Source organism: Typopeltis vanoorti, chromosome 3, assembly GCF_054136105.1.
Source record: "Typopeltis vanoorti isolate ZY-2024b chromosome 3, IOZ_Tvanoo_1.0, whole genome shotgun sequence".
In the NCBI taxonomy this organism is placed as follows: Eukaryota; Metazoa; Arthropoda; class Arachnida; order Uropygi; family Thelyphonidae; genus Typopeltis; species Typopeltis vanoorti.
This window is the reverse complement of record NC_143551.1, coordinates 147,116,719-147,140,055: the sequence shown is the minus strand read 5'-3', so window position 1 is coordinate 147,140,055 and position 23,337 is coordinate 147,116,719. Positions and strand designations below refer to the sequence as shown.

At 36.2% G+C, this 23,337-nt stretch overlaps 1 protein-coding gene across 2 annotated transcripts in view; it reads right to left on the bottom strand.

Moving 5' to 3' along the window:
- LOC150108642 (membralin-like) overlaps positions 1-23,337 on the bottom strand; it is a 259,480-nt gene that overhangs the window by 218,360 nt on the left and 17,783 nt on the right. For both annotated transcript variants that reach the window (XM_090416100.1, XM_090416101.1), the window contains exon 3: positions 7,328-7,796. In XM_090416100.1, coding sequence (XP_090272226.1) covers positions 7,328-7,796 — 469 coding nt within the window. The remainder of the gene's footprint in view (positions 1-7,327; positions 7,797-23,337) is intronic.

The window sequence follows — 23,337 nt, the reverse complement described above, 5'->3', positions numbered from 1 at the left end:
ATACTTCAGAAAAAACAGCTAAAACTGTTTGCAAATATAATCCCCACACCACACATCAAACTAGCAATCATCATCTGTTCTCCTAAAGATCAGCTTCATCGTGGAGTGTATAGTTCCTTGTGCCTGCAACTTTGTGCTCTTCGAACAGATTTACCACTATGTAGAAAGTCTTCAAGGCAGATGCTAAACATAAAAGTTATGTCTGTGATCATCCCTGTGGCAAGTCAGAACTGGAAACCATGTTACAGACATTATTTAATCCTATGTTAGGAAATGTCTACAACATGGTTACCAGTCCTGATTTGCCATACTTGACTTTTCTGAATGATCTTCATTTTTAACTAGCACCCTAAAGAAGAGTACTTTGTTAGGATATTAGTTCCTTTTCAAGAACTAATATCCTACAATAGGAAGTGTTTTTTCAACAATCTAAGCATTATGTGTCTAGTACATTTGTAATTTTGTGGTTTGAGGATGCTGGTTAGAAATTCAGCAAAATATCAATAAATTATTTATTTTCCAAAGGTGTTGTTTATGCTGTTGAAGCATTTATGAATAACGACCAACACCTAAGCTATACAACATCTATACATAAGTTTGGAAAACATTTTCATGAAGAAGCATATCTATATAGTTCATTTGCAATTTACTGCGTGCTTTCCTAATTCATTCATTTTGTATGGTGATTCAACGGCCATGAGCCCCTTTTACCGGGAGGTATGGCACCACCTCAATCCCCCCTATTTTTATCTGGGCTCAGGACCAGCATAGCTGACAATTCAGACCTATGGCTGGAAGGATGATTGTCTTAAGTATTCCTGACTGTATCTGTGTGTGTACACAGGGCTGGACAGCTTGAGGGATGAAAACCCCCAGATAAACTGGGGGTGGGGGCCTGCTATCCATGCCCAAGACCGGCTAATTTGGCTATGTCTGAGGAAGATCCTTGATCTCCTCACGTCATCGACAGGAATCAAATCTAGGACACTCCTTCCCCAGGCATATAGTTGCAAAGTTCATAGCCACTAGGCTAACCGTGTAGACTATGCTTTCCTAATGATGTGATTTTTGTAGTCCTGATGAGTCCAAACTTTAAAATGGTCAAATGTGTTCACAATAGTTATACAACATTCAAAATCTCTTCACAGAAATAAAACTAAAAGTGCAGAATCTAGAAAAGCAACACATTAAACAAGCAAAATTACATAAAAATTAATTTTTAAAAACGTTCACAGACATCAACAAACGTCTACAGTTTCAATGCATCAAAAAATTTACAATGTAAAAGCGATTAAAATCACCAACAAAGATGACTTTACTATCAGTAAAGTGGAGCAGAAGAAAATAAAATTTCATTAATGGAAATCAAAACATTCAGAATAGTGTAAAATGCAAAACTATTATGTTTTTAATAGAGATATGTGTCAACTGAGTTTTAAGTGTACTAGTTTACTTATCCAATAAGACTATTTACTTGTATGTATAAACAAAGCGCTCTAAGGTAGTTAAGAAAAAACACTTAAACAAGGATTCCACAAAACCATTAACCTTAGTCGAGTATAGATTTGTATCATAACTCAATTTGTTTTTATCTTACACACCAGAAGTACAAGAACCTATAGCACATCAATGCAGGTAAGGACTGAGAAAAAAAAAAAAATCTATTGACATTTTTATTAAAGAGCTGAAGGTTGAAGATGTTGGAAAACACATTATGAGGAAAGCTGTTTCAGAGGACAGAGGTAGATGGAATAAATAAGGAAGAGGAGAAGCAGGTTCACTGCTTCTCCTCTGAACACAAGAAAATCAAAAGATCAAGCTAAAATATACAGGACAGTTAAAAGAAAATGTAAACATTAGGATCTGAAAGTTGTGTTACAAATAAAAGCAGGCAATCAAAGAGTGGAACCACAGATATCATAGTTCTGAGGGAAATTAAATTAGTAAATGAATGGTATTAATTGTAGAACCATAGTAAAAATAAAGACATCAGAAAGAAATCTGACATTATTAATATTCAAAAATACATAACAAAAACAACCTACCTAACTATTATAATAACGGAATTAACTCATGTAAATTATAATAGTTAGTAGGTTGTTTTTGTTATGTATTTTTGAATATTAATAATGTTAGATTTCTTTCTGATGTCTTTATTTTTACTATGGTTCTACAATTAATACCATTCATTTACTAATTTAATTTCCCTCAGAACTATGATATCTGTGGTTCCACTCTTTGATTGCCTGCTTTTATTTGTAACACAACTTTCAGATCCTAATGTTTACATTTTCCAACATCTTCAACCTTCAGCTCTTTAATAAAAATGTCAATAGATTTTTTTTTTTCTCAGTCCTTACCTGCATTGATGATATATGGCATTGATGTGCTATAGGTTCTTGTACTTCTGGTGTGTAAGATAAAAACAAAATTTATTTAATTATTATTATTATTTATTTATTAATTTTTATGTATTTTTAATTATTTAAATTTAATTATTTAGTTATTAAATTAATAATTAATTATTAAATAATAATTATTTAATTATTATTTAATAATTATAATTTCAATTATAATAATTAAATTTTTTTAATATATATATATATATATATATATATATGTGTGTGTGTGTGTGTGTGTGTGTGTATACAGTTATATGTTACGAAAGATTTGCTGCTTTATAAAGTACTATCTCCCACAAGGGAGAAAGACGTAGACCATCGGATCTGTTTAGGTTAGGGGAGTGAAGTAATGTGTTAAATGTAGTAAATGTTAAATGTAGTAAATATGTTTCACATGTTTTTCTTTGTATAGCCGTTCCATTAGGAACCGACTTTTGTGAATGACTTTTGTCTTGTTCCACTTAACTCTATGTCTGGTGTTGATTAATGCACTTCATCAAAGGATCCAGTTCACCCTAGAAGTAGAAGTAAATAAGCAGTTAGCCTTTCTAGACCTTTTGATTCTTCGCCAACCAGATGGTTATCTACAATTCACAGTCTATAGGAAAGAGACTCATACAGGCCAGTACATCCATGCTGAATCACATCACCATCCCAGCTAAATGACAGGTACTATAAAAACACTAGTTCATAGAGCCAACTACTTTTATTCTTCAGAAGAACTTTTACAAAAAGAATTACAGTATATTAATTCCTCCTTCATATCCAATGGCTATAAGAAGTCCTTCATAAAAAGAGCTTTAAGTAGTCGTGCTCCAGCATCCTCTTCAAGTACAGAAGAACCTACATGTATACCTATCCTCTATGTACACAGGGTTAGTGAACACATAGCTAAGGTGCTAAAACCACTAAATATCTGTGTGGCTTTTCGACCTATCAGAAAAATCTCTACATTCCTAATGTCTCCAAAGGACAAGCTCCCACATCTCAGCTATCCAGATGTCTACCAGATTCCCTGCTCGTGTGGATTATTATGATATTTCAGACAAACAGGAAGATCTGCTCAGGTCCGGTTAGAAGAACACCAGTCGTACATCCAGTACCTTGAACCCGAACAGTCTGGAATTGCAGAACATGCCATCAACACCAGACATAGAGTTAAGTGGAACAAGACAAAAGTCATTCACAAAACTCGGTTCCTAATGGAACGGCTATACAAAGAAACATGTGAAACATTACTTCACTCCCCTAACCCAAACAGATCCGAGGGTCTATGTCTTTCCCCCCCTTGTGGGAGATAGTAATTTAAAAAGCAGCAAATCTTTCCTAACATATAATTGTATACACACATATATATATATTTATATATATATATATATATAAAAATAAAAAATAAATAAATAAATAAATAAAAATAATAAAAATAATTTTTTAATTATTATAATTGAAATTATAATTATTAAATAATAATTAAATAACTAAATAATTAAATTTAAATAATTAAAAATAAAAAAAATAATAAATAAATAAATCATAATAATAATAATTAAATAAATTTAGTAAGGTTAAATTAGGAAATTTAACCTTAGCTACTTAGGTGGCACTTTGTGAATATAACAGTTATTGTTTAATTAGCTTTGTACCTCTACTGATGATGCCTGTGATACTCAGGTGAAAATTCTACGAATATAGAATAATTTATGTGAGTTATTTCCGTTATTATAATAGTTAGTAATATGTCTACTCACGGTATTTCCTTACTGAAACTTATAAAAACAATCTAATGGGATTACTTTAATGGGTTGGGAGATGAAACATTGGCAAAAATGGCAGGGGGAAAAGACCTAGAAGTATAACAAGATATGAGGAGAAGGGGGGAGGTGAAGTTTGGAGCACTTTGAAATCAGTGTGATCAAATAAGAGACCTAAAAAATAATAGTCCAATATGGAAGAATAGTGGTAGATAAAAAACAATTATAAACCCTTGTGGATGTCGTACAACCCTTAAAGAGAGGGGAGGTACCCTACATCCTCACTGCAACAGACAGTATTATCTCTTGCTTGTGAAGGAACAAAGCAAACTATAAATATAAGAGAACAAATGCCAAGGTTATTTTTTACAGTAAAGGAGGTGGTGAGGAAAACTGAACATCCCAAAAGCTGAATAAGAGCTGTCATCAAGATTTTTTTGGGGGGGGGTATATTTTTTTTGTGAAGAGTTGAAGTGAATGGAGTGGAAAGATTTCTCAGAGGACTACAATAAAATTAAAAGTTCAAGAAGTTTCAGACAATGAATCCAATATACTAAGATTAAACCCAAATAATATACAAAAAAAACATCTAGTTCTATTATTTACAGAACCATTTTAAACCACCAAAGCTAATCACAAACCAACAAATATTAAGCCTAATCAAATGTTATTTCACACGAGAATAAGCAGCATTATTTAAGTTATTTTTTTGTCCTTTGCAATACACTATATTTTCACACTGAACCATGTGCACATCATGCAGAAGAATTTTCCATTTCTGATATGGAAAAAATCAAGCAAGACATTAACCTCATTGTAACAGTATATTTGCATAAATTACTAGATGTTTAACAGAGATATGCATATTAGACATAGTATAATGATTTAAATAACATGGAGGATATGCATATTAGACATAGTATGATTTAAATAACATCTTCACACACACACACACGTAGAATTTATTACTCCTATATATTTTGCTCAATATATCATGAGCTTCATTTAGAGAGAAGGCATAACTGATAATAACATATAAATTCTGAATACAAGAAAGAGTCATACAGCATACATATAATATGGCGTGTCTCAGTCACAGTGGTACAGTATGACGAAACAATATCAGAGTTCAGAGATATGCGTATAGATATATAATTAATTCCTTAATTTTTTTTTTAAAATTATAAATTAACAGCAATCACTTCCAAAATTTAGTAATAGGCATACAGTCTCTCAGATTAAGATTATGATAGCATAGGGCTACACACAATTCAAAAAACAAATGATGAAATTTGAAGCTACTGTAGTGTAGCATCTTGGTATGGTGCCAGTGAACTGTCTAGTGTTGATGGCATGAGATGCAATGAACCTTCCGATTCCAAAAATCTTATATAATCTTGATGTTCCTGAATTCTAATGGTAGCAGAAGTCCTGAGACAGATCAAATGGAAGTTTGCTTAGTAAGTCTTTGTGCCAGACCCTCAAAAACTTTAGAGATATCAAGTGCAATCACTTGAGATTCACGAAACTTCTCAATGGCATTAGTCAAGAAATTGGTGACATATGTGAGCAGATCTTCTGTTGACTGGCAGCGATGGAATCCATACTGGTGGTTATTTATTAGATGGGTGCCCTTCAAGGAGGTGTAGGAGTTGGGAATTGATGATTTTCTCCATTACTTTAGATAGGACTGAGGTGAGTGAGACAGGGTGGTAGTTAGACAGCAGTGATTTGTCGCCCTTCTCGGGAATGAGTTGAATATAAGCCAATTTCCAAGCTGTGAGATAGATACCAGTGGAGAAAGAGAGTATATACAGGCAACATAGGACAGGAGTCAGTTCTGGTGCACAAACCTTCAGAACAAATGGAGGAATGCCATCAGCATCAGGAGACTGTTTTATGTCTAATTTGGACGGTATTTTTCTGGCCTCTTTCTGGCAAAAGGATATAGGGGCATTCTATGTTGGGCATCTGGAATAGTTGGGGGCATTTACCATTGTCAGTTATACATGCATTGGAAGCAAAGTGTAAAGCCAGGAGATTGGCTTTTTCTGTAGGTGATGATGCAATAGAGACACCTGGGTATGATAGGAGTGGGAATAGTGTTGGGAAGAAGTTATAACCAATTGCTCTGACGAGAGACCAAAAGGCTCGGCTGCCGTTTTGACAGGCTGCTAGTTTCCTGCTTTTTGCTCTTTCGAACTCTGTTTTTTGGAAGTATTGATAGTTTTCTTTCATCTATTTCAGGCTTGATTTATGCCTGAAATAACATACCATAGCCAGTTATGGTATCTTTGATTTTTCATTCGTAAAGCCTTGGCACATCTGTTGGAGAACCAAGGTTTAATTAGGGAACAGCAGTTCAGAGTGGTGTGGGAAATGTATGTTTCCATGCCAGTGAGGATTACTTTGGGTTAGAAGGCCAGAAGGAATAGTCCAAACATAAGGATGAGGCATAGAAGTCATGGAGGCTGTCCCACTTGGCTGTTATAATGCCAAGCTACTCAAGTATAGGAGCAGTTGTGTAAGCAATGTTAATGGTGGAGGAGATGAGAACTAGATTGGTCAGAATTACCTAGGGAGGAGGGCCACAACATTCACTGCATACTTGGAAGGGTCATTGGTTAGGAAGAGATCTAGGGTGTTTGGGGAGTGGTTCAGGTTATCCAGTATTCTGGTTGGCATGTGAATAAGTTTTGTAGGATTGTTAGTGATGGCAAATGTTTCAGCATCTCTACCTGCAAGATCACTACAACTGGAGAAGGAATTGGGATTGGAGAAAATCAATTTTTAAGGAGAGGAAATTAAAGAGCTCTGAGTAGATGGTGGCATTAGAGGAGTGATAGAGGCAGCAAATAAATTTGACTGAGTGAAGAAGGGATATTTTCAGCCAGAGAAGGTCAAAATTGGGCGATTGGTTGGGTGCTCTCTGGCAATTATTGTTGTTATTGTAATTAAGGTCTGATTTCTAACAATTTATTATGAAAAAAAGGAAGGAAAACTACATCATAAGAGTAAGAAAATGAGTCAAAATCTTCAAGTATCCCACCTATCAGCAAGCATTGGCAAGAATGTATTTTGATTACAACAAATTTGAGTAAAACATCAAAAACAGATTACATAAAAAAAATAAATAAACCAGTTGTATAATTGACATAGCACATATAAACTTACCAGTTTTAGCAAGCATTTCTAAATCAGATGAAGGAATCTTCAAATATGACAAACAGTCCTCTTTGGCATCACTGCCTTTCACAATATCAGTATGAAAAGTTGAATTGAGATCTTCTTTGCTTTCCAAATCAAAATATGAAAAAGACTTCTGTTGGTTATCTTCACTCAGTTTACTGCCAATAAAAGTTGGTACTCCAGTAGCAGTTTTTTGATTACTGCTTTGCATAATATCATCTGTTTCATTTGGAATCAAAGAAAAGTTTGAATTTTCATTATAGATAAAGCTGAAATTTTCTTTTTTATGCGAAGAGTGCTCTGTTCTGCATATGTGCGCATTCTTGTCAGTTATAATTTCAACCCTAAGAATTCCATCTCGAGGCCAACTCTGAGCCACATGACCTAAGCAGTGTATACTTGATTGCATAAATGCAATGTGGATGTATACCAGGATAAACAGAGACAAAAATGCCTATAAAATATATAATTCATTAATATGTTACCATAACATGTTTACCTAAAATTTTACAAAATAACATCCCATATTACTTTATTTAGAGGAATATAAAATGCCACATTACTATATTAACAACAGTATAAATTTCTGAAAACATAATATAGTTTTAAAAACATAAAAAACAGCTATAAAATAAATCTGATATTATAGAATCAGACTCAAACTTAACACAATAGAAAATTAGCAAAGCAAACATAAAAAGTATTAGTGGAAAAGAGTCGAGTAAGCAGAGGAATTATAGAAATATCATGTTGACATATGTGCTGTTACTGAAATGAAAACAGGTAAGATGCACTGCTTGGAAAGAAGTCAACAGACACTGGCATGAGCAAGATGCATCGTGCCATGTAATGAATCACGTGTTTGTAGCCAGTATAAATTGGAAGAATGCTCTCAACTCGGTGCAACTGTGTCTGGGTGAAATGGCTGTGAGAGGGAAACTGACAGAGAGTTTCAAAGAGGCATTGTGATAGGATACCATGTTGCAGGGCTATCTGTTCAGCAAACTGTTGACAAACTGGGCCATCCCAGGTCAACAGTCAGTGACATCATACTGAGATGAAAGCACAGGCAGTTAACTGCAACCTGCAGAAGACGGCCCACCACACTTGCTGAACGCAACCATAGGGTGCTACAAAGGATAATGTGTAAAAACTGCCATTCATCAGCCAATACATTGAATGTGAAGTCCCGAGCATCGACTGAAACATGAATCTGCACAAAAACATTCAGAATCGAGGCTTACAATATGGGTTTCCATGACAGGACTACAACATGCAAGCCTCATTACTCAAACAGCATCATCTTCAGGAGTGCAAAGAGCATATACAATGGAATGTGGAATGCTTGGAAAGATGTCTTATGGAGTGATGAATCATGCTACACCCTCTACCAAGTAGATGGACAGCTGTAGATGTGGCAGATGCCTGGTGAATGTTACTTACCAGAGTGCGTAACCCCCAACTATGAAATTCAGAGGTGACGGTATAATGGTATGGCCTGTTTTCTTGGTTTGGCCTCACACCTCTGTGCCATGAACATTGAACTCCAAGAATTATCTGAACATTCTAGACAATGCAATACTTCTTACTTTATGACACGTCTACAGAACTGACCATTGTCTCTTTCAGCAAGACAATACACTGTGTCATAAGGCTGCTGCTGCTGTAATTGTGTGGTTTGTGAACATGAACGTCACCACACTTGACTGGCCTCCACAGAGCCTTAGTCTCAACCCTATTGAACATCTGTGGGATTAACTGGAGTATTGGGTGAGGTCAAGGAGCATCCATTCCACAATGGTCCAGGACGTCATTAAGATTGATCCAAAATTCCCATTGACCACTATTGTATGCTTGTGGAAAGTATGCTCCATAGAAATGCAGTCATCGCAGCAAAAGATGAGGTCCTATATCATATTAAGGTGGGCACCGTGGCTGTTTGTTCCTCACACTATGGTGTCTGTTGACCTTCTTTCCAAGCAGCGTTCTTCTAAATACACATAAGATAATATATTCAGGGAATACTAAATCATAGAAAGGAAAGGAATTTTCACTTGACAAGAAATTATATGCTTGTTTTAATCCTTTACCAAGCATAAGCAAACAAAGTGTGCATAAGAAGTATCTTCACTAGTATATTTGTATACAGAAGCTGTTGATTTCGTATCAATTGCCTCAGTACCCCATAACACAAAATCATTACAGGAAGGGTCACTACTAAGACCAATTTTGACCTTTCTTGAAGCCTCATATAGTGGAGCCAGATCCAGGAAAGATTTCTATATAAATTATGAAAATAGTACATCACCACATTCTTAAATATTCAGAAATAGTTGTAGAAGATTTTTTTTTTTTTGCTGATTACAAAGCATATTATATTTGACAAAAATTATATTCTTGTTTTAATCTTTGACCAAGTGTAAAAGTTTGCATGTGAGGTATCCAAATGACTAGTTATCTATATATAAAGACTTCTTCTTCTTCTGCAGCTTCTCCCACTTAAGTGGGGTCACTGTTGATGATGAGTCTCCTCCACATCCTCCTGTCTTGGGCTTCCACCACATCCAAGTTCTTCATCCTCAAGTCCTCTTCCACCAGCTCCCTCCATCTCTTCTTTGGCCACCCATGCTTCCTCCTTCCTTGCACATCCATCTGCATGACCCTTCTTCCCATACAATATTCGTCCTCCATCCTCATCACATGACCAAACCATCTCAACCTTGCCTCCTGTATCTTCACTCCTAAGTTTGTAACTTTCACTGTTCCCCTCACATAATCATTTCTCAGACGATCCTTTCTGGTCACACCGCACATCCACCTAAGCATTCTCATTTCTACTACTTCCATCCTGCTGATGTTATTTTTCCTCAGGTGCCACAGTTTCCATAGCATACGTCATAGCTGGCCTCACTACTGTCCTATAGATTTTGCCTTTCAGATTGATCGGCACCCTCTTATCGCATAACACTCCAGCCACCTCCCTCCAGTTCCTGCAAACTGCTTGTATCCTGCATCCCACTTCCTTCTCAGCTCCTCCATCTTCTTCTTCTTCTGCTGTTGAACCTAAGTATCTAAAGTCCCTCACCTTCCTGATGACATTTCCTTCCAGCTCCAGATCTATCTCCTGGCCGCCGCCCACTGTGCAACACATATACTCTGTCTTACTTCTGCTCAGTCTCATACCTCTCTTTTCCAGTACTTTTCCCCATCTTTCTAGTTTAGTTCCTGCTTCTTCTCTTGAATCTGCACACAGCAAGATGTCATCTGCATACAACATTGTCCAAGGTGCATCTTCTCTCACCTCCTCCATCACAATATTAAACAGAAATGGACTTAATGCTGACCCTTGATGTAAGCCAACTGTTACTTGAAAACTTTCTGTCTGTCCCAGACAGGTCTGAACACTGTCCTCTTCCACTCTTGACTCATCCCACTTCTGCTTTGCATTCCTCTTAGCTGTCACTGCCACTTGGACATTATTATTCCACTACCAACCCTCCTTCTGCTCTCTAATCTTTCCAGATGTCTCACCAAGCACCTCGGTGCTTGGTGCTTGGTGCTTGATGTCTCACCAAGCACCTCGATTGCACAGCTCAGGATTTTTGAATTATGCTTCCACATCTTGTACACTTTTCAGTCCATCTGAAATCCTCTCTAATACCCTCTCACTAAAACGATTCCTCACACTCTCTTCTTTTAAGCGAAACAACTTAATTGTCTTCATCCCATGGCTTCCAGAGGTTCTTATCTTCGATCTTATTTTGAAGTCTGCACACAGCAGTCGGTGTTGCTGTGCCACTTGATCTGTTGGAATTACTTTACAATTTGTCACAACCTTAAGATGTTTTCTTCTAGTCAAAATGTAGTCAATTTGTGAACTGCTGTAGCCACTCCTAAATGTTATCAAATGTTCTTCCCTCTTGTAGAAAAACGAGTTCACAATTGCCAGATCAAATGCTACTGTCCACAACCCTCTCTCCTTCCTGGCTCATCATTCCCACTCCGGGGCCACCATGCACCCTTTCACAGTCTCTATTCTGTTTCCCTATGTGTCCGTTCAAGTCTCCTCTGACAATCACCATCTCGATTTCTTCCAGTTCCCTCATTTCTTCATCTAACACGTTCCAGAACTTATCTTTCTCCTCTGCTGTACAGCCAACGTGCAGGGCATATACACATAATACGACCACCCGCTCTTCTCCAAGACCCAATTTCATTCGCATGATCCTGTTGTTCCTTCTACCCAGTTCCAGTACTTCACCCTTCATTCTGCCACACACCACAATTCCTACACCATTTCTTCCCTCGTTATTCGCTCCAGAGTAGAACAATTTATATCCATCTCACAGTTCCTTTGCCTTTCTCCCCCTTCCACCTTGTCTCCTGCACACATAAAATGTCCAACTTCCTCTTCCTCATCCTGTCTGCCACCTCTCTTCCCCTTCCAGTCATGCTTCCAACATTCAGTGTTCCCACTCGCAACATCCTCTCCACCTGCTGGGCTCGCTTCTTTAACCACACCCACCCTTGATGCGGTAGCCCTCGTCCACTTCTCGCAGCTGTAGGGCAATGTGGCTGCATGTCACTTAAGGGGTATGCCCTAGCCCTTATATCATTTTCTCTTTGATTCATGTCATAGCTAGAGCTGGGAGTGAAGTTTTACGACCGGATGCCCTTCCTGACATCAACCCTCGCCATTTATCTGGGCTTGGGACTGGCACCTATTGAGGCTAGCTTGCCTCCTTCGGTGGCTGCATAAGACGAAATGACTTAGCAAGATAGGAAAGCTTCACCCCTAGTCCTCGAATACTCTAATAGCATCAGGGGGAAGGAGCAAAGAAAGGAGAAAGAAGCAAAGAAAGGAGAGGAGGGACCAGTCTACAGAATAATATAACAGATGTATATGACATGAAGTAAGGCATGGTCCAGCATCTGGTACCTCGTGTTTGCCATGCCCGTACTCACTAAAGTGAGCCCTGGAGGTAGATATCTATATAAATCTATATATAAAGATATGTAGATATCTTTATATATAGATATCTATATATAAAAACTACTGACTTAAATCCTTTTGCTACTTTGTATATGGAAAATATATAAACTTCTGCACTGATTTAACCTTGGTACCTTTCGGCATCTGGCTCCCACTGATGAGATCTCAATAAAGGGCAAACCAATCTGGATAGTGACCCGTGCCATAGCATTAGTGCATTACACTGCATAGAGCATCATAGCACCAATACTCAACACAATGGTGGGTGATTTTAACTTGCGTGATAATGTTCATTGCAGCATGTGTAAATTGTGTGGCCTTCACAGAATGAGAGATTTTTGGAAGGAAAATGTGGAAAACATATTTGTCAAAAGTGTTTTGTGAGTTGCTGTCATAAGTGTGAATGGAGTAAGAAGAGTGATAGCAATAAGATGAAAGACGAAATCACTGTCACTCTTCATAAATATGACATTCACTCACGAAACACTTTTAACAAAATAATAATGCAGTCGGCATAGTTAGTGTTGCAAGCAGCATTACTATCTGGTCGCTCTTCATTTTCTGCCATAAATGATGCAGTGGAAAATGAAATGTAACCAGATAAAAAAGATAGCGCACTTATGTGGAGCTTTTCACAGAATAAAACTTGAGACCAAGTGGTTTGAGAAATGCCTGACAGATGGTATCATACAGAAGTGAAAGAAAGGGGAGAGAATGCAGAGCATGAAAGAGCAATGGTGTGAAAATAAAGAGGGGATTTTGTATGGTGATTCAGGAGTATGATATGAGGAGCCCTTGAGGAGAGTGTAATGAAATTGTATTTTCCTGAAGCTAAGATAAAGGAAGTCAGTCATACTGTAAGGATGCAGAGAGTTAAGGTGAAAGAGATGTTTATTTTGGCTGATACAAATGATTTAGCAGGTGATAAGTGTGGTATGCGAGAAGACATGAAGAGTTGCTGGTGCATGCGAAAAAGAAGAGTAAGAAAGTAAAGGTTGCAGGTCGGTTGCCACGGTATGATAGAGGTGAGCTGAGAGAGAGAGAGAGAGAGAGAGAGAGAGCTATGATCATGAATGAGTCAGCACACAGATTGTGCAGGAGGAATGGTGTGGAGTTTGTGGATTTGTGGAATGAGTTTGATGGAAAGAAGGATTTATATAAGGTGTGAACAGCTGGACTGGTGTCAGGAGGCCTGAAGAAAGAGTTGTTCTGTGAGATTTTGTGAGTACAAAGTCAGAGAAACTAAAATGTTGGTGGGGGGGAGGAGCAGGTGACTTACCTCTAGGCAACCTAGATGTTAGTAAGTGGAAGAGTGATCACTCAATGCTAAATGTAAGAATCCAAGTTTTTAACTTTAGTGGGCTAAGCAACACAAGGGATAAAGAAGATATTGCAGTTTATGTATACTAATGTCAGAAGTATTCAAAGTTGAGATGCTTTTGGCATTGATTAGCACAACTTGGCCAAAATTTATAGGCATTAGTGAGCGAAAAAGAAGAAAACTGAGAATGATATGATCATAGGAATAGAATATAAGGGATATAGTGTCTTCAGAGAAGGCAGAAGGAACAGGATAGAGAGAGGGGTTTTGCTAATGATAACAAAAGAATTAAAGCCAAAAAGAGTAGAAGTACATGAGGAGGGAAAGAGATTCAGAGGGCAGCTCATTTGAGGCTATCTGTTGCATGGGATAGAGGCCAACAGGACTAAATATATAACTGGCTGCTACTAAAATCCAGGGGATATATGGGAGAACGTAGGTGACATGCAAATTAACATGATGAGTACAGATTGAATAATTATTATGGGGATTTCAACTATGGGGACATAGATTGGAAGGAGGGATGGTTACCAGCAGGGAAGGAAATGGAATTGAGAAAGTCATTAGTGACCAACTTCATCACCCTAAGTCCAACCAATTAATTACGAATATGAATTCTGCTACTTGTTTCATAGCATGTTTCTTTAACCTCTCACCTCTGAATACAAGTCATGGAAAAGATTGGAGAAATTAATGTGATTGCTCTTGATATTTCCAAATCACTTGATTGAGTGACTTGGAAATAGCAATCGCTGGCATTGAGACCTTCTTACTAAGCTGTCACCTTAAGAGTCTCCTTCCTATCCTCATTTATTGTTTCAAAGTGAAAAATCCTGTAGTGCTCAAAATTCTGTTCTGGCCACCCCTGTGATAAATGAGCATGATTACAGAAATGATTATGCAATGATGAATGCAATTTCACAAGTTTCCAATTTGAATGGATTGGTAATGACATTAAACAAGGTAATTGTGGGTACAAGAGGATGTTGAAATGCATGTACACGAGTGCCAGAATTTAGGAAGAGGAATTTTCAGACATTGGTCAGCTCAACTTGGCCAAAAATTATACGCATCAGTGAGACCTGGTTGATAGAAAATTGTATAGTTACAGGGATAAAATATAAAGGGTATTATATTTTCAGGGAGGATAGAGGGAATAGGATAGGAGGTGGGATATTGCTGATGATAGCTGCAGAATTACAACCAACAAAATTATAAGTTAAAGAAGATTTTAGGTCTGGGGAGAGATGGTTCATTTGAGGTTTTCTGGTGTGAGATAGAGGCCAGTTAGATTAAATATATTGTTGGTTGCTGCTATAGACCAAGGGATCCATAGGAAGATGCCATGTATCAGCAGATTAACACAATGAGTTATGAGAGACTTTAACTATGGGATATAAACTGGAAGGAGAAAAGGGGGAATGGAAGATGGAAGTGGAATTTATACAGTTGCTAAGGGATAATTATCTGAAACAACCTGTTATAGAGGGACCTAGGGATTTGAGAGAGTGCTGGATCTGATATCAGCATTAGAAGATATATATCAATAACCAAGGCAGACACTCCTCCAATTGAGGAGAGTGATTATGCAGTCTTATTCTGAGAAGTTGCCAAAATAAAGAACATTATTTCTATCTGAAACATCCATTCTTCAAACAGTGTGAGTATAAAATAATATCATCATCATGCATATCAAGGATTTAGGCCTAGCCCAGCCTGTTCCGGGGAAGTCATCTTAGAAGTCATCGTTGAATCGTTCAAGAGGACGTCCTGGTTTTCTTTTTCCTAATAGCTTGTATTTTAGGGCTTGTTTTGGTAATCTTTCTGTTTTCATTCTCTGAACATGTTCCATCCATTTATGTTTGTATTTTTTAATTTTTTCTATTACTGGTTCTTGGTTTAATTCTTTCATAATTTTTTCATTTCTTTTGTGATCAAATAGGGTATACTTTGCAGTTTTTCTCATAAACTTCATTTCTGCTGTTGTTAATCTTTGTTTGTCTTTTTGTTTAATTGTCCAGATTTCGCTTCCATACATTAAGACTGGAAGGGTTAATGTATTGTATACTTTTAGTCTGGTTTGTTTTTGAACTAGGTTTGGTTTAAATATAGAGTTAATTACACCTGTTATTTTTAAATATTTTGTGATTTTTACGTTTATATCTTTTTCATTTTCATATGTGATCGTACATCCTAGGTAGTTAAATTAATTCACCTGTTCTAAGATCTTGTTATCTATTACTATTTTAGTTCTTGCTGGATCTTGTCCTTTAAGGGCCATAGTTTTTGATTTTTCTGTTGATATTATCATACCATAATCTTTGGTTATCTCATTTAGATTTAAAATAGCTTTCTGTAAGTTATCTTCAGAATTTGTAATTATTATTTGGTCGTCGGCAAAGAGGAGAGTGTTTAAGTTTACTGTAGGAGAAATTTTAATTCCTTGATGTAAATTTTTATTCAATTTTATTATTATTTCATTTAAGTAGATATTAAAAAGAGTTGCTGAGAGGGGACAACCCTGTCGGACCCCTTGGCTTATCTCTCTCATATATGATAGCTCGTCATTTAATCTTATTTGTATTTGATTATTTTCATATATACTTGATAGCTTTTAGGATATTATTTGGTATTTGTCTTCCTTTTAATATGTTAAATAATATGTTTCTTTTAACTTTGTCAAATGCTTTTTCAAAGTCAATAAATGCAATATGTGTTTCTAAATTGTATTCTCTTCTTTTCTCTATTATTAATTTTAGGCAAAAGGCCGGGTCTATACATGATCGTCCTTTTCTAAATCCATTCTGTACTTCTAAAAGAAAGTTTCCGGAATATTTCATTAGTTTGCTATTTAGGATTCTGCTATATATTTTGTAACAGGAATTTAGTATACTGATACCTCTATAGTTTTTAGGGTCATCTCTATTACCTTTTTTAAAGATAGGAATCACAATTGCTTTTTTCCATTCTATTGGGGGGATACCAGTTGAATAAATTTTATTTAAAAATAATAAGAGTCTTTCTTTGAATCTAGTTACTCAATATTTATATAGTTCTGAACCTAGTTTATCTTCTCCAGGTGATTTTCTGTTTCTTGTTTCTTTCAGGCTGATTTCTAATTCTTCTTTAGTTATTTCCTTTTCATTTTCATTAATTGTTTGCCAGTTGTCTTTTTTCAAATATTTGTCTGTCCACAATTCTGTGTAGTAATTTAGAAAATAATATAAACCAATTAATTAAAAAATATTTTGTTCACATTATGATTAAAGTATTACAAGGTCACGTATATTAATGCCTCTCTATAAAACACAATAAGTGCTTTTCCCTGTCCATGACACATATGTGAAGATCTTTACTACTACTCATCCTGTCTCATTGTGAACCAAGCTACATATAACTACTGCCCTAATGAAAAACAGCAGGATCTCAAAACAACTCATTTCCTAAATTGGAGGTAGGTAAATTCAAAGGGATAGATGGTTGGAATTAGGAAAGTGAGGAGGTGGATGGAAACATTTCTCCCCCTCCTTACTGCTATTCACAGCATTCAATACTTCACAGTTATTCCATAGCTGGTCTGTATCAGCACTTCTACAAATGTTTATATGGAGAGACTTTCACCTGTAGCCAAGCAACAATACATAAAGTTAGTACACTCGAGTTTCTCATCAACATGATTGCCACACTGATTTTCAAGCTGATTTTATGCACAGGTATCCCAGGAGCAGTTCATTCAAAAGTATCCTGTTTGCAACACTTCTATGGATTGTAGGCCATTTCCCATACTTCTATTGTATGCAACTAGCTGTTCTTGGAAGTCAGTAAGGCAAGTTCACAAACCAAAAATTCTGCTTATTCACAATATCAGAAACATTGAATGAAATATAATGAAATGATGGGTGAAATAACTTAGTAGCATAAGACATATTCAAGGCAACCCTTAACATAACCCCCAAAATTTCATCAAGATCAATTCAGCTGTTTCTGCATACTGACCAAACAGATTTCAATTTTATTGTATAGATTCTTGTGTAATTTATACCATACCTATCAATACTTTTCCAAACTTCATTCAACTCAGCAATATATTATACAACCACTCCCACCTTCCCCCATCTCTAATGCTACTATCCTACACATAGGCCATCACTGATTCCACCCTGGCAACTCTCCAACAAGTATTTGGAGGATGTGTTTCTTCTTTGGGCAAGTATGTCTGAAAGTTACATTTTCAAATGCAAACTACCTCTTGTATACATTTTTACATGAATGCAAACTGATAAGAGGTTTGGAAAACTACAATGCATTACTTTGATAGGAGGCTAATTTGTGAAGGGATAACTGTGCTATTCATTTAAATAAATTTACACGTTAAGTGAAGTTAAATATGTAATTGACTAAGGTTAATTATAGCACAAATATGTTGGTACACATATCGTGAACTATCCTCAGTCTAGTATATTTCTAGTATATTACATTTCTAGTATAATACAATTGGACATTCAAAAATCAAACAATAAAGGTACATGGAATGGAATCTTTTATGTCTTTTTAAGGGGTGTGTGTGTAAATATATGTTTGAAAATATTTTATATATAATATTAAGAAGTATAGTTCTTGATTGAAAATTCGGTGGCAAAAGAGCAACTCCAATTTTATTAACTTTTCTAAAATAAATAAAAACTATTCCAAAAAAAAAATCTTTTGACTGTTACTTGAAACGTTTTGCCAACATAATACACATGTGAATAGATATTTGAGTATTTGAATACACTCCATGTAAAAAATGCATACTGTATTTTTTAACCTATAACTCAATTTTTAACCAAAAATGGAGCTGCCTCCTTTTTGCAGCATTGTCTTCAATTTCCCAGAGTTTTGACATGAAGAGTTCATCATTATGGTCGTAGTTAGAGTGATACATAAGGAGTTCAGCACTTTATTTAAAAAGACAATTGTATTTATGGCAATAGTATCATCCAGTAGTTGAATTCTAAATGAATAAGCTCTGGGACCCCTTAAAGTAAGGATCATAAATGTGAGGCTATTGCTAGATTGTCGCAACATTTTTTAAAATTTTATTTATTTATTTATTTATTCTGGTGGAGTTTGTTTAGACCCTTTCCCTATAATACGTATTAATCCATTTATCCACTCTGATGCTAATTGAATACCCTGATATGAAGAACTTGCACCTAGGGTCTGTACCTTTGCATGTTATACACCCAAAACCACCGTCCTTACAAAATAACCAATTGTATTTACCTCTGAATGCAATCCACTGGTCGAGTGTCCAGCAAGTTGGCAAATCTTTCCTTTCGTTCAACGTATAAATATTATCGCATTGCAACTGATGGGAATTCTGTGTTTTTGTGGATTCGTTACAGACCTCTTTCTCTTCAGAAACTACACACGAACTATTATTGCAAACTCGTTTTGTATTATCACTGTCATCCGAGCTATTTTTCTATTTAAAGAAGGAACCAATGTACTTATCAGTAGCTGAAATACTGTACTTACTCGAATATAACTCACCTTTGTGTATAACTTGCACCCCTGATTTTACTTTTCGAAAAAATAAATTAAAATGTTTCGCATGTACCTCAAACATGAAAAAAAAGGTTAAACACTCATTTGGGCGATAGTAACTTGCTCCCCAAGGTAAACAACACGCCCTCCCCAATAGCCACTATACTGCAGAGGAAAGAAAAACAAGTACTTTTATTATGTCAGTAAATAAGGAACGAGCAGTCTGTGTAATATATTTCTCAACAAATAGTGCAATTAGAGACAACTGGGATAAAAACGACACTAATTAACAAGTCACATGTCCCCTCATACAGAAACTGTGCTGCACAGACTCAAACAAAACCATATGTTGCACCAGCAAACATAGTATCTAACTAAAAACTATTGTTATTAGTTAGATATGTGTGAGTCTGCCTGCTGCAAAGCAGCAATAAACCATGCCACCTCCACATGCGACCTACTAACTCATATTCGGTTGAAAAGCCTTGATAAAGATTTTTTGCTATCCTAAATGGGATTTGAACCCAGATATTTCCAACCAAAAGGCATCAGGAATACCAACTGAGCTATGGAGGCTAACCACTGATATATAAGCAGAGGTGTTGAACCAGATGAATTTCATCACCTCCATATGAGATTAACTAATCTCATATGTGATTATGAGATTAGTTAATGAGCTACAAAGGCTCTGCCAAATAGGCTGGCATTGCTATGTTGAAGCATAATCAGATAGTCTGAATTATTTTTTAGGTTCAAATCCTGATAGGAAAAGACCTTAGTTGAAATAGTGCTAGGAAGAAAGAAATCTTTATAAGAGATTCCTTACTTAAGTGAAGGTTAGTTTAGCTAGTTTCATATGGAAGTGGAAACAATTTATTCAAACTCAGGTTTTTAATTCCATAAAAATCTATGAATAGTCCGAGTTACTTTGGCCATAATTTCATCCATTACCAACCTAGGATGTTAGAAGAAATTAAAAGGATATGTGTTGGACCTGGTGCTTGCCATATGGTATTTTGCTATTTCATTTTTCTTTTTTTTATGTCAACCCTCACTCCCAAGAGGCTGAAAACCTATAGCACAGTTTAGTACCATGTGTTAGATCTTGAATGAGGACTCTTTCAAGAAAAGAATCATTCATTCAAGATTTAACTAAAACACAATACTAAGTAAGAAAATACTTGTACTGTTGGCAAAGAAAGCATATTATATGAGAGAACATGTCACATTTTCTTTAGAAAATGAAAATTAGAAAAATTGCATATTCAAACATAAATGTATTGTTTAAAGCTTTAATGTTAAATTGTGCTCTATACAAGAACATGTATCTAAATGCTAACAAAAGTCCAAAGGTTGCTTGCTGACCTCCGCCGATAACGTAAACCCCCGAGGCAGAGGCGTTCATCGAAAGTGAATGGAATTCGCATTCCACGAAAAGTGCGCTCATCGAGGAGCAGAAATGTGACGCCACTTCGTAAGAGCAAATAGGGAGGCGCCTTGAATAAGATTCGAAGACGGAAAGAGGGCGCTATGAAGGAGAATACAAGCGAGTTCAGATGTGTTTGAAGCTCTTTCTCTCTTGTTTTTTTTCCTTCTTGTTGTTGCCTGTTCCTGTGTTCTCATGCAGACCAGCGATGCTGATGATCGGAAGGAAGCTTGATAACGACGAGCTGCAACCTTTCCCCGTTGCTGACTGACACGAGTCAGACAAGGCTATATGCGAGATGACAACAGTTTTCCAATTCGGGCCATCAGTAAAGGTTTTACCGATGTGAGATAGCAAAGGATTCTCCTTTGATGGCGGTTGAGCTAACAACAGCAAACCATGAGATGAGCATGTGTCCAGCAAAGAAAGATGCCCGATTTGTGACTAGCAAGTGACTTCTGCGTGGAGGCAACTTGCCGTAGCAGAAAGATATCCCCCAAACAAAGGACGGACGAAAGAATCACAATATCATCACGTCAAGGTGATAAAGTACTAAAACCTTTTCTTTTACCTATGTAATAATTAGTTTTAGATGAAAGAAGGAACAAGAATTTTGACTAGGAGGAAAGAGAACTTTATAGTGCAATGATTTATTGACTGTATTGGATTGGTAGTCTGAGATCTTATGATTGTGCAGTTCCTAATCTAATGTGAAGGAGTAAAATGACAAAAAATTTAGTTTAGAAGTTGACTTATGTTTTGTGCTATGTGTGGATTTAATTTACCAATGAAATGTGAATAGCATACTTGTCAGTTTGAACATTTCTTACTTGCTTAACTAGTGATTTAGTAATGATAAAAATGTGATTAGCCTTTGACATGTTAAACTTAATTGAAATCTCTTTGACCATTTAATAAACATGTTTTTATATGTAAGCCTGAGTTTTATCTGAGCATGAAACTGATTTTACCACTCATAAAACTATGGACCTATGCATAAGGGGAATATAAAGGAAGTTAAGAACAATTTAGGCCATGACTGTATGCTAAGATTACTTTAAGCTACTTAATTCTTTTAATAAGGTTAGGTAACACTTGACCTCCGGGACGGTTTCTTTTGACAAGAATTTTCTGTTCTAAAGCTCTGATTATTGGCGCAGCCAAAACAAACAAATATCGTCAGAGCTTGAAAAGGAAAATGGGTCCCAGAGAGATAGTTTAAAGATTTATTCTTAGTTGACACAGAAAAAATAATAGTAGTGAATTCATAGAAAACCAATGATGTAACACATGGTAAGTAGGCTACTATAGTTTGGATAATCCATTTTTTTTCAAACTACTGCAGGCCTCCAGTAAGCAGAATAGTGACATCACACTAAAAAATGAAAATTATCAGATACTCATACACATCCAGGCTGAATTAAATATGAATGCATGCTACAAATTGAAATGATGGTAAATGAGTTTTAGTTTAATTAAACATTTGTCCTTTTCATGTTCTTCCTTCAATTAAGAAATAAAATGAAATAAGATTATATTAAAATTTCAAAGAAAATACAAGGTTTGTTTGAAAAGTTTGGTAAATTTCCATTAGACGGCGACACAATTCATTCATTCATACCAGTGACCCCTGGCAAAATATTTAGCCATGTGCGACATGTAATTCTCATTTGGCAAACATTTAAAATGACCATGTTCACATTTTTTATAAAAATGGAGAAAAACGAGTTTCGTGCATTGATAAAACACTTCTATCTGAAGAAGTGGACGGCCATGCAGATCAAAGCCGAGTTACATGCAGTTCATGGGGACTCTGCACTAGCATTAAAGACTATTTATTTTGGGATAAATGAGTCTAAACATAGTCATAAGTCCAATTGAAGATGAAGCACGTACTGGACACCCAACTGAGGTCACTACGAAGGAAATGATTGAAAAAATTCATGGTATCGTTATGGAAGATCGCCAAGTGAAAGTGTGTGATATTGCTGAGATTGTAGGCATCTCAACTGAAGAGGTGTATAACATCCTGTATGAAAAATTGCACATGAAAAAGCTGTGTGTGTGTGTGTGTGTGTGTGTGTGTGTGTGTGTGTGCGCGCGATGGGTGCTGCGATTGTTGACTGTCGATCAAAAACACATACGAAAAGACATTTCAACACAGTGTTTGGCGATATTTAATCACAATGCGCAGGATTTTTTGTGTTGATTCGTGACTGCAGATGAAACTTGGATCCATCACTACACACCTGGGCCCAAGCAGCAGTCAAAACAGTGGACAATGCTCAGCAAAAGAACACCGAAAAAGGCAAAGACCGTTTTGTCAGCAGGAAGGCGATGGTCACTGTTTTTTGGGATTCCCAAGGAATTATCATGATAGACTATTTGAAAAAGGGTAAGACAATAACAGGAGTCTATTATGCATCATTGTTGGACCATTTAAAAGAAGAACTGAAGAAAAACAGCCAAAATTGTCAAGATAATGCACCTTCCCACACATCGGCTGTTGCAATTGGCGAAATTGCACGAATTGAGGTTCGAATTGGTTCCACATCCACCATATTCTTTGGACTTGGCCCCGTGTGACTTCTTCTTGTTCCCAAACTTAAAAATTTGACTCGGTGGGAAAAAACGTTTCTTCAAATGAGAATGTCATCAAGGCTGTCATTTTGCACAAATTGACAAATTCTACTTTTTTAGATGGGATGAAAAAATTTGGAAACTCA